Here is a 12722-nt window from a genome sequence, read left to right as displayed (position 1 = left end):
TTTCCAGCAACACATTTCCATCTCTGATCTCCAGCATCTGCAGACCTCACTTTCTCCTCCCAAGAAGGTTTAGTAGTTTGGTAGATGAGATGAGTTAGAACCATTACGCGAGTTGTAGTCAATGAATCCTGGTACAATACCTGCACAGTGGCAAAATTAGAGTGAGTGATGGTCCTGTGAGTGTGAGGTAGCATAGAACAGATAGCGGCACTTAGCCTTGTAAAGTCCAGGTAAACACTGACTCCCTTCCGGTACTGCCGAGCAATGACCTGAGCTGCTTTGTGTGCCCAGCCTGGCTGCGACTGGTGGCATGGCTCCTTTGTTGACCAGCAGGAAGAGGAAAGGCCCTCCATTGCACCATTCCACTTACCAGGTCCCTGTCTGTGAAAGCTGGGTGTGAGGTTGCCTTTCTGGATCACGTCCTCAGCGATAATGAGCAAATTCCACAGTGTGAGCGTCAGTGCCTGGCTTGCAACATTTAAAATGGTATGGCACTAGGCTTCATAAATGATGCCAACAGTGTGAATGCTGGAAGGTTCCAGCAGTGGCAAGCACTTCCACATCTCCTGCCACATGACTGCACAAGGAGGAAGCCAAAGAGCCAACACGAATTATAAACAAGGGAAACTGTAAAAAGATTTACTGAGAAAAAGCACTGCAAGAGATGGTGGACCAGCTGCCATGGACCTCATTTACTAAATAACTCAAAATGGGATTTTTTTTAAAATGATTGGCAAAGGAACCCAAAAACAATATGATGGGGAAACTCATACAGATAGGGGCAGTTTGGAAAATCAGTAGTTTGCACTGCTGTCTTACAGCACCAGGTTCAATTCCATCCTTGGGATGACTGTCTGTGTGGAGTTTGCATATTCTCCCCATGTTTGCCATGAGAGGTGTCCGGGCTGGATCTGCATGGGATGCCCTTCGGAGGGTTGGTGTGGACTCAGTGGGCCGAATGGCCTGCTTCCATACTGTAGGGATTCTATGATTCTGGAATGCACTGCAAGAAAAGGCTATAGAAAATGATTTAATGATTACTTTAAGAGAAATTGGGTAATTAAAAATGAAAAGAGCTTGAAAAGAAAAAGAAAATGCTGGAATCTGGAGAATGAACAGGGGTGTGAGGCTAGCTGACTTGGTGGTTCTTTTGAAGGTACAATCATGTTGGGTCAAATGGCCTCCATTTGAGTTGTATTAGACATGTTTCTACTTTCACTGATGATGCTTAAACTCTCACCATCCTGAATGCAAACTCTGAGAAGTAATCCTATTATGCATAGTTTCAATATTCAACACTGATAGTAATAGAAATTGACATTATAACAGTTCTATTTGGAAACACGCTGGAATAAGGGACAGAGTCAATTACAACATTAGACATAGCTGAGTGCATAAAATCAACGCAAGGCCCCTATTTGGCTGTAGAAAATGCTGCAACATTCATTACAACCATTAGTGGACAGAATCCAATAGTGCAAAGGGCCATTAAAAATCTTGAGCTGGTGTTTCTTTTGATTCAATAGGCTTATTTTAGGATTGAATGTTGCAATCTAATACCTACTCTTTTAGACAACTGGTTTGTTAAAGTCATATTAAAATTTAACTACACTACTGTATTGTCCCTTTAAAATCACACCTACATGGTCAAACTCCCAAAGCACCAATTAATCGGATAAGACCATTCTATAACAAATTGATATCTGTACTATTTACAAGCTATTGTACATTGAATGCCTGTCAAAAAATCTCAAATAGCTTAAAAAGAGAATGCAAAGGCAATTGGACTAAAATACAAACTTACAAAACATCTTCTTTCAATTAAAATAGAATTGATCAGAAATAAAATAGAACCCACTTGTTACTCAGTACAAGTCAATAAATGTCTTATTGAGTCCTTAAGAATACATTGCATTAAAACTTTACTCACTTAAAAAGATGCTCTGAAGCCTTGAATTCACTTATTTGCACATTACTTTCATCCTCTATCCAGCAAATAGTCTATTCTTGTTGCCACACATGGCTTTTTATCTGCTCCGGACAGCATATTCTCGAACAGATGAAGTAGACGCCAATTGATTTGCTGTCGACCATGGTAAATTAATAGCAACAAATTGCTGAGAGCCCCTGTCTCGCTGCTCCGCCATGCTTCAGCAGTTTTGCTTTATTTGCTTCATGATGGGCAGCAGTCAAGCCTCTTCAAGTCAATTTCTTCTTAACAACCTGCAATACTTCTCAGTAGTGAAAATAGAGCCGTCGCTTGTAAGCCAGAAATCAATACTACTATTGCCCTTAGAAAATGCTAAACAAGCAGTATTGACAATCCACTTGGTGCTGGAGGGTATCGGATATAATGCAAATCTATATTCCTCTCCTCCTTGTAGTCACTGTACTTCACTAAAAGGTTTCTAATGTTATTTATCATCATTTCCGATCGACTACTGCAGTTATGATTTTGAGATTCAATCAATGGGCCGAGCCCTTAAATTTGTATTTAATTGTTTTGAACAACAATCACATTTTTTATTGTACATTGCTCACACTAGAGGTTTACTCTGCCAAAAATCCTTAGAACAGAAAGCTTCTGATTGATATCAAGTGGAAACAATAAAGGGCTGCGAAGAAAACAAGCTGTCATCACCCTTGTACTGTCTCCTTTATATCCTTAGCTTTCTAGTCCACATATACAGTTCCTTCCAAAACAGACCAGTTTAACAATGCACCAAATTCAGAGTAATTTTTAGAGTGAAAATAATTATTCACAAACATGAAGTAGACAATTGCATCAGCACTTCAGTTGACAGGAATACAAATTTTCAACTCAAATTAGTTATTGTATACATAAGAGCAACTGCAAAGTTGAAATTGAATACTGTGGCTCAGGTAACTGTTACAAACCACTTAATCAGCACTCTTACTGCTTATGATGTCATCTGAACCCCCAGATTAGATTAGCCATAATCATTTTCAGTGCTATTCTGTGTACTCTGTCATGCATAACATTGAGATACATACAGATTAATAGTTTTAACCTTAACAAAAACTGAACATTGTTAAAATTAGCTTTATTATAAATTGATCGGTAGAAAATCATAATTCTAGATGTTTTAAAGTGTGATTATAAGAAATCTGATGTAGATTCCTGTTGTATAAAGACAAGTACAGAAATTTACCATAAAATCAGAGACTAACTCTTAGACTGCTGGCAGGTTCAATTAAATTCCCTAGATCAGTTGCATTCTGAATCTTCGTCTTCTATGCTTTAATACTAACATTAATACTGAAGATGCAATTCATCATGTAGCATATGAAATACTAAAACAGAATGCAGATCACCAACATATTGATTATATAAAATCCAGAAGTTAATTTAAGCACATGAAGATTTACACTTAAGTATTAACTATCACTGCAAGTTTTCTAAGAAGTAAAAATGAGGCTTGAAATTTGAATGACAACAAAAATATATCCAGATCATCTTCAAACAGAATAGCTATAAGCCTTGAATTTAACAATAGGAAAAAACCTGACATCTTAGTTATTTAGATTTAAAAGAGGTGTATCAGAGAGAAAATGTTTAAAATAACTTTAAATCTCTTATCTCTTTAAATATTATTTATATATTTATAATATTAGCATTAGTTACCTACTTTAACAAGCGTATACCATTTAAAATATTTAAAACAGGTTTCAGAATTTGTGGTATTTCAGCTTACATTCTGGATAAATTCAGGACCTTACATCGTTGCCATAGCTCAATATCTCATTACAATACCACAACTGGTAGCAATTGTTCAATCAGTTGCAGTAAAACGTACTATGGTTAAATATAAAACTATACTACTTTTAAAAATCAGAAGTTACTTTTAGCATGCATATGACAATCTGAAATTGGCAGAATTTGGATGAATACTATGTTGAAATATTTCCCACAGTTTTCAATAAATTAAATGCAAAACAAAATCCTTGATAACGCATTACTAAGAACAAAGCAAAACTCAAGTAATGGTGCAATTCTCTCAGAAGGAATATATTCTTAAATACTTCACTTCAATCATTTCTGCTAAAGGAAGTGTAAAATGAATGAGGACCAAAACAGAATGCAGAATAAAATTTAAGGACAAAATCAACATTAGGGTGTGACTGGTGCAAAAGCATTATTCCTGATATTTGCTAATCCCATCATAATACCATTACAACCATCATGCTATATGCTAATATAATTAGGCTCAGACAACATAAACTGAATCTTTAAAGTGGATGGTGGGGAACAATAATTTATACATCCAAAATACACACATTACCAAATACTGTGCTACATTTAGAACGCAAGAATGTCACCCTGGAATTCCAGTGCTCTTAAGTGAATTAGTCCATACTGATTTCAAGAACAAGGTACAAATGCAAAACAGATCAATGCAGCTGAAATATTGTCCATTTCCCAATAAAGGAGACCTTATTGAAAATATCTGGTACATAATACATAATGTTTTGCTGAAAGGTTGGAATAAAATCAGAACTTAAATAATGGCTTGAAAGATTTCCACTGTGTGCATGTATATACATATGCATGTGTATATACAGATACAATTTTCTGACAAGCTGTTTGTTATGAATATATACACCTGATCAGGAAAACCTTTTTATTCAAAAAAAAAATCCTTTGTTCCTGAAGGTCATGGAAGTGAGAGAGAGGTTTTAAAATATCCAAAATCACAGTATATTAAGGAACTGGAAGCCACCAGCATTTCTGCTCGTTGCACAAAGAGCAAATAAAATGGTAATTAAAAGATACATAAACTTTTCTTTTCAGAATTGAATTACACAAATGAAGGACATGGATTAAATGAATAAGATGCACAAATCACATTTTTATAAATATAAATCCTTTGAATTACTACATATTTTAAATAGGCAAACCCTAAACAATACTGCATATTTCAATTAGTTCACAAACTCAGTGGTGAAAAAGATCACATGAACCACTGAGGGCATAAATTTTAAATTACATAAGTAGATAATACGACACCAATTCAGTGACATCATCGTTGTTTGACTGTCTGCATTTCATGTTCGACAAAGCAATGGCTGTTTGGAAGCAGAGTGGACATTTCCCAATTATGCTACAGTGCAAATATATCTGGGTAATTTGCACAAGCTACGGATACAGTGGTTCACTAGCTTTATAAGCTGTGTTACAATCTTATTGTGTACATTATTTTAAAAAGCTGCAATTGTTTAATCTTCTTTAATTCGCATTAACATTCTATCTCACTTAAAATAAAACTACTTCTCATGGCTAAGCCTTGAAACAAGCTATTATTTTCCCCTTAAAGAGCGTGCAAACAAATAAAGATTAAGCCTGCCTATTTGACTCTTGCATGTGGCAAATACAGGAATAAATTGTCTACAATAATCCTTTTGATCTCAGAGTTATTTCCAAGAATAAGATATTTGCGCATCTCCAAACTTCTCTTTCCATTTAATTTTACTATTTCATAGGACTCCTAGTCTTTAAGAGAAAAATTAAAAAAACTAGCTGTCTAATAAATTAGTTTCATAACAATATCAGAACTGGATAGGGAACTGCATGCTCATCCCACCTCAGTATAAAAATCAATCTCACTATAAAATAATAGATACCTACATTCTAACTTCAGCTCCTACATGTGAATACCAAAACTAATATTAAATCTAAAATGGAAATTGTCTTTATATCTTTAAACTATCAATATGTTATGTTTTAAATAAAATGCTTCATTCAAAGCCCCTCATATACCCACCATGCTCTCATTTAAATACAAGCCCGCTTACCCTCTCCTTAGACAATCAAAGCAGATGTCTTTTTAAAAATTATACTCAAGAGAATGCAAGGTGGACTTCTCAAAACTCATTTACTTCCTCACATGGGGATTCATCAGCTGTAAACTGCTCAATTTCCCCCAAGTTAAAAAGGTGTTCTTTAACCTGAACTAATGACCAGTATGCAAGAAGCACCAATTTGATCCTCATTACTGCCCCTTATCAAGGCTCATTTGCTGTACGATTTTTGAAACTAAGCGCCAATATTTCCTGATTAGACCATAATCCAAGTGTTGTCAAGGGACCAGCAGAAGGGGTCTTATTCTAATGATGCCTTCTCCTAGATGACAATGCATTCTGAAAAGCTATCAAATTACTCTGCTCCTTCGTTGATCTATATTTTCCACTTCCTGCTCACGATATCTAAAAGAATAAATGGTGGCCATTTAAAAATGTTTAAAGAGCGTCGGTATTGATTTACACAGTCACCCTTCATATATTGTATTAAACAAAGTCACAAAACAGATTATTCCATATATTTTAAAATTCATTACCATTCAGTTTTACAGCGTATTCAGGTAATTTTGCAGACACGCTCGTCAAAACTCATCCTTATGAAATAAGTTTTGAAAGAAGCAAATAAGATAATTTGTGCATCTGTGAGATAGTACAACATTATCCAGTTCCTTACTCACAAAGCAACAAACCTGCTATATTTCCCTACCACAAAAGCATCATCCTCTAGACATTTTCAGCTTTCCCCAAAACACATAGTTGGCTTTATTTACAAATACATGGTAAGGACAGAGTCACATAGAACCAATCTACACCAAGCATCCCACTTTAAGCAATAATCCACAGAAGATCTCTCAAAGGTGATGGGGGAATTATGCAAATCATTTTACAAGTGGTAAGAAATTGCATTTCACAAGCAGGATATCCCTTTTTTTGTACAGAAACATCTTAAATGGAGTTACACAAAAGATACCTTTCTTTGCTTGATTTACACACCTGTTCCTGTGACTCAGAGTGGAATTATCAATCATGCTGACAAGGACAGTACATCAGTGCTCTGCCAAAGTGTGAAAGATTTATTACTCCAAACACAGGCAAACAATCAATGAGTGTTTTTAAAATCATGTCAAAGGATATGATATTGTGATCAACACTTAGATTCTGGAGCTCAATTTCAAGTAATACAATACATGGTGTCACTTATTCTATGTGAAATTCTGGATAGTTAAGTATCATTGTTGAAATAGGTGTTAAAAAAGTCAGTGTAAACAAAAAAGTCCTGAACTGGAACATTTTGATACCATCGCAGTCTTACAAATTTCTGCAACAATATTTTCATTTGAAACCTCCTGATTCTCAATAGACAGGGAGGAAATCTTGGTTTGATAATTGTAATGTTAGAAGTTATTTTCATGCTGAAGATGTTGATCAAAAGTGATTCTAGCTGCTATTCAAAACATAATATGTACACATCTTGTGGAATAAACTTCAGTAACAAGATATGTTCAACTATCATAATTTTGGTTTGTTAAACAAAGAGTCAGGTGGAACTATATAATGTACAACTCCTTAAGGAGTTGACTAATCCTGTAAAGTTTCTGCCGTTTTCAGCATTGAACTCTCAATTACTCCTCTTCAAAATCTTATAATCACATTTGCATAAATCTACTTCAATTGCCCAACATTACATTTTCAAATAACAACTACATCCTCCAAATATTTATTGAAAGTGAAAGACTCTTACCTGTTTGTGCATTTCTATATTCAGTCCATAAGACATTTCATAATACTGGGAATGGAACAGAAGATATAGCTGGTAAACGCACCTTGATTTTAGCATTCACAATCACGAAAATTGATAAATATGGTGAATTATCAACATCTGCCATTACAAAAACACAAGTCAAGTTTAAACTTACCATGACATAATGGCGTTGCATTTCGGTCTTTTCACTGGCTAGCTTTTCACATTCCAATTTCAAACTGTTTAAATAAAGAAAAATTGTTCAAGACGCTATCTGGACATTTCATAGACCGCGCTGCCGGCTACACTTTGCGTAAACGTTGTTACCCTTACGATTGGAAGCGTTGGCTTACGAAGACAGGGTGCACTTAATTAATGCTGTACCGCGTTTTGTTGTTCCAGAAATGATTTATGATGCCAACTCTGTGTACATGCCAAAATGTGACAGCATGTATTTTAAGATTGATTTTAATAAGTACAAGTAGAATCCCAAACCTGACACATGCAAACATGACAAGTGCGTCAACGTTATTTCTTTCAATAGACTCAATTCATTAGAACAGAAAAGGAAACCATTACTTAGCGATTAAAAATACCAACTGAACTGGTACAAAATACAGGGATTCTGAGGAGAGCAATACTTGGTCCACTACCAACAGTGCCAAATTGTGTGATTTACAAAGTTTATACTTTCTGCAACAACAAAACAGGATCGCTACATTTAAAAACAGAAAATGTGCAGTATCTCAAAAAGTTTGAAATAATATCTAACGAAAAGCGATTTTAAAAAGTGATGCTATATATTTAAAAACAATGATCGAAGTTGCAGATCTGCCGAGCTGCACCGAACAGTGTTTTAATGCAGCTTTGGGGGCGTTACAATAATAAGAGATGCGATTGTTTCACACTTTGTAGCCTCGACATGTCAGGCGAATGAAGAGCAGTTTCAGAGGTTATTGCTTTTTCACCGTCACATCACACGAATGAGAAAATGTGAACGCGAAATAAAAGGAAATCAGAACACAGATCTAAAAATAATATCGAAACATTGAGTGTATGGAGGGCAGAGATGACCCGCGCTCGAAGTCCCTCACAGCAATTCGAATCACTTGTTTTCACGCTGGTAGGAAGAAACGTTTTAGAAGAAATTCAACAGAATGCAACGGCTCGGTTGAAGCAAGTCACCTCCGTACCCCATTGCATTGATGTTAAAAATCCGTCTTCATTTCATTTTCAACATGAGAAATAGTGCCAGCTTTGCACTCATGCACCATCCAAACAGCAGCAACCTCGAGAACATTTCCCCTCAGACGATTAAATGGGAGGAAATAGAAGCTTACATGCAATTCTCCACGCGTAGACAGTATACAGTACACCATAACCCTACCCGTGCAAAAGGAAGACGCTGAGAAAAGGAGTAGGTTTAAAAACCGAGAAAGGTTTTTAATACCCTTACTCCATTCGTATAACTACACTTGACTTGTACTTCCAGAAACACTAATGTTGCGAGGTTTTCTTTACATGAAAAGCTATTCTATCTACCTGTGATACTGCGCCTGCAAAAACTGAAATTCTTCTTTGATGCGATCACACGATTCGGAGATGGTGAATTTAAAGGGCTGTGCGGGCTGGTGAGGCGCCTAGAAATAAGAGGTGAGAAAAACCAGCATCAGTACCGAGACAAGTCGTCCGCCAATCCCATCAAATTGCTATTCCTTCACGTTATTGACAAAGCGAACGGAAACACTGCACCTTGCACGTCTCCAAATATTTACTGAAAGACTATAATTAAAGGCGTGTTGAGAGAAATCTAAAGCTCGCGTTGTGATTGTCCGTGTGTGATGTTTGGGGAAGAGGAGGGAGATAAAACAAAACATACAAAAACAACATGCAACACACAAACACACTTACGGGATGTCTGGCTTGAGGATACATCTCGCTGGGATTTTTGCACCAAAAGCCTTCTCGGTCGATCAGGTCAGAATTGGTGTCATTTAAGTTCCTTAATTTAAAAAGTCACCAAGTTGTAGGCGATCCGGTGGAAGGCGAGGATCTCTCCCTCTCTTTAGATCTCTCCGACCCCCAAAAAAGCGAATGAAACAAACAGAAAAAAAAAGTGGAGCATCGGGATGAGGACTGCAGGTTCTCCGGGAGATTTCCTCCGATCCGGGATCCTGCTGTGCGGGGCAGCGGCTCGAAGCGACCTCACAGCATCAGTGAGTCCAGACTGGCCGTGGCAGAGGGACGAGGAGCCTGGGCGACAGGCGGACTGGCCGCGGCGGTGGTGGCGGCGGCAGCAACAGCAGCAGCTTCTTCCCTGCTCTTCATCCGATAACAGACCGAAGTAATGATTCGTGTTTACCAAATTTAGAAGCGCCGTGTCATTAACATTCTTACAGATTCACACCCCGGTCAACTTCACTTCAGCGACGGAAAGAGGAGGTATAGGAGATGCGATACTTCACCCGGAGCCGAGCGGAGCAGCCAGAGACTCGGGGTGGGGAGAGGTGTACAGATGGACCCTGGGATCTGTAGTCTACTTGCCTCTCCTTCCTGGCTGCAGACTACGGACTACCGGAGCCGCTCTAACTACAACTCCCATGAAGCTGCGCGGCACAATGCCTGCCCCGACGGCTGCCGTTTTGATCTGCGGTCCAATGGCAAGCGGCGACTCTGCTTCCACCACACACCCCGTCGCGCGTCTGTATCAAACCGTCCACCAATCGCCGCGCGGGACGGCGTTGGTCACGCCCTCCCATTCTCCAGTGTTGGCCAATGCCGAACGGCCTCGGCTGGTGATCCCCACGTGGGGCGGTGACGGTGGGCTGGTGAACAGACCAATGAGAGTGGGTAAAATGTGCACGGCGGACGCCTGGCGGCGCAGAGCGCGTTGCCGTTCGCCGGGTGCTCAGGATTTTTTTCACCCTCCAGCGCAAGCGGAAAGTTGGTGAAAAAAGAGGAAACATTTGTTCATCTGTCAATCAAAGTAACGTGGGCTCTGCCGGCGTTAGGTGAAATGAGAGTGTTTTCCTCTCGTGCTCTATTCTATGCGAATGCTGTCTGCAATGTTGGTTAATTAGGGTCGAATGTCTCTTTGCAAAATACTGGAGCAATCTGTCATTACAGAGAGGGTTGGGGACCCCCAAGGCTCCGTAAAGGTGAGCAAGGGGAGGAAGGTGGGTGGTATGGAGGAGCACTTTGCTCGCACCTCCTGAATTTGACATGTTTTAACTCTGGATAACAAAACCCAATTCAAAAGCAAGCCCGTCGAAAATTATATGTAACTACATTTAATGCTTTCACTTCTTCCTTAGGAAAACAGTGCCTTTATTGATTCATTTTTACTCAGAGCGATTCTGGAAAGAAAATGGTTGATAGCCAACAGATAATTTCAGATTTTTTTTTCTTAGCTACTTTCTGTATGGAAGCGCATGTGATTACTAATGTGAATGTTTCTTTGGAAGGCGGAAATGGAGACGTTATAAAATTCTAGCAATTCGATCCATCATTGCGGCCGACATTCATAACACAACTAAAACAAATAAGTAATATGTGACCACTAAACAAGACGCTGGCTAAATCGTTGCCTTAGATTCGAGTTTTAATTAAAAAGAGCGCAAACATAATGTCACTGAAATAATATCCTTTAACAGCTAATTCAGTTTTCCTCCAATTGGAGCTCTCTAGTATAGTCCAAAAATTGATTTGGTGGCAATATTGGTAGCAGTGGAGAGGGGCCGATAGAGTGGTATTCTCGTCATTCACACAGTTTTTATTGTAACACTTTTCCTTTCAGCAGAAGATTCCAAAACATAGTAGTCTTCCCTTGACAACAAAGTGCTTCTATATTATGTTGAGATATTGCTTCCTTTTGTTCTTGCCATCTTCTGTTTACATTCTTACCAGCCCATCTTTTGATTGAATGAATGATTCTAGGAGGAGTCTGAATTTAAAACAAAGTGCAATTGTGTTCGTGTCAATTTTCAGATGTTTGATTTACATATTATGACTTTCTGCCAACATTATAGGTGGAATGAATGCTCCATGGTGCCCATGAAATTTAACTTGCCCCATGTTCCAAACACGAAATATAGCACAATGTTTTTAAGGTCTCTTCTGAATGAATGACATAGAAGACGCATCGTTGAGAGTTGTGTAAGATTTGGCAATTACATTGAGAGCAGTAGATACTTAGAAGTGACTAAAACACAATGATCGTTATCACAGTCAATTTTACACCGACTGACCAGTTGGTTTTAATGTAGGTAGTCCAGATTATTGTAAAATTGGTTTGTTAAGGCTATTCAGTTTTTCACTCTTGTCTTTGTATAACCAGCAAGCCATTAATTATTGAGGATATTAAGATTTCCAATGAACGTTCACAGTAAAGAAATACATTAACTGAAATCCTAAAATCTGCGCTGTCCTTGTCGGGTTTTCTAATTGCTGAAAGGTGTAAATCTCGTCAGCAACTGTGTCTATTTCATTCCAGTTGTAATTCTTCATTATAAACTGTGACGACAAGACGGAAGAAATTCATCATCCCCGTTTAAAGGCACAATTAAAACTGTACTTTTAAAATAGGTCCAGACACTATTCGCAAAGAGTTCGGAGTTATGTATTGGGATCTCTTGCACGGGGTCTCTCAATTCTACTCATAAGTATTTGAAATCAGTTGTTAATATCCCCTTTTACAAGCGGAAAATAGTTCAAAATGACTCTTCCGACTACGTCCGGTGCTGTGAACGCAGCAAAATAGCTGATAGGATTGCCTAAAACGGGCGTGAGGTTCCTTGCATATGCAAATAAGGAGGCAAATGCTACATTTAATTCAGCTCCGAGAAATTGAGTAACAATGACAATGATGCTACTCCCTTCAGGTTTTTTTTTCAGGTAGCCGAGGCGGTCACCTGCAAAGGGTAAGATCTTTTTTTTTAATTCACATGGAACTAGAAGCAGTACTGTCCATGTCGTAGTGCATGCTGCCTTTGCATGGACAATTCTGGAGTCGATTACGAGTACTGGAGAATTTCTATCCAATTGACTATCCTCGCACTTCTGGATGCAAGATGAATTTAGATTATAGGATCAACGGCGTTCAAAAAATATAATGAATAATGTAACATTAAGTTTAGATAATGTGATATGAATTAGTTTTCCG

The 12722-nt window shown here is 38.1% G+C and overlaps 1 protein-coding gene across 13 annotated transcripts in view; it reads right to left on the bottom strand.

Annotated features, from left to right (window-relative positions):
* Nucleotides 1–10239, bottom strand: part of LOC122561155 (transducin-like enhancer protein 4) — a 210615-nt gene extending 200376 nt beyond the window's left edge. For 12 of the 13 annotated variants that reach the window (XM_043712648.1, XM_043712657.1, XM_043712682.1 and 9 more), the window contains exons 1-4: nucleotides 9473–10239; nucleotides 9104–9201; nucleotides 7737–7800; nucleotides 7562–7606 (exon numbers count right to left, since the gene is read on the bottom strand). In XM_043712648.1, the coding sequence (XP_043568583.1) occupies nucleotides 7562–7606; nucleotides 7737–7800; nucleotides 9104–9201; nucleotides 9473–9496 (231 nt within the window). In that variant the 5' untranslated portion in view covers nucleotides 9497–10239. Of the gene's footprint in view, nucleotides 1–1930; nucleotides 2702–7561; nucleotides 7607–7736; nucleotides 7801–9103; nucleotides 9202–9472 lie in introns of those variants that run through there. The other variant, XM_043712755.1, reaches the window with a different exon arrangement.
* Nucleotides 10240–12722: the final 2483 nt, after the last annotated feature.

The sequence above is a fragment of the Chiloscyllium plagiosum genome, chromosome 2 (assembly GCF_004010195.1).
Source record: "Chiloscyllium plagiosum isolate BGI_BamShark_2017 chromosome 2, ASM401019v2, whole genome shotgun sequence".
Classification (NCBI taxonomy): Eukaryota; Metazoa; Chordata; class Chondrichthyes; order Orectolobiformes; family Hemiscylliidae; genus Chiloscyllium; species Chiloscyllium plagiosum.
This window is presented reverse-complemented; position numbering and strand designations above follow the sequence as displayed.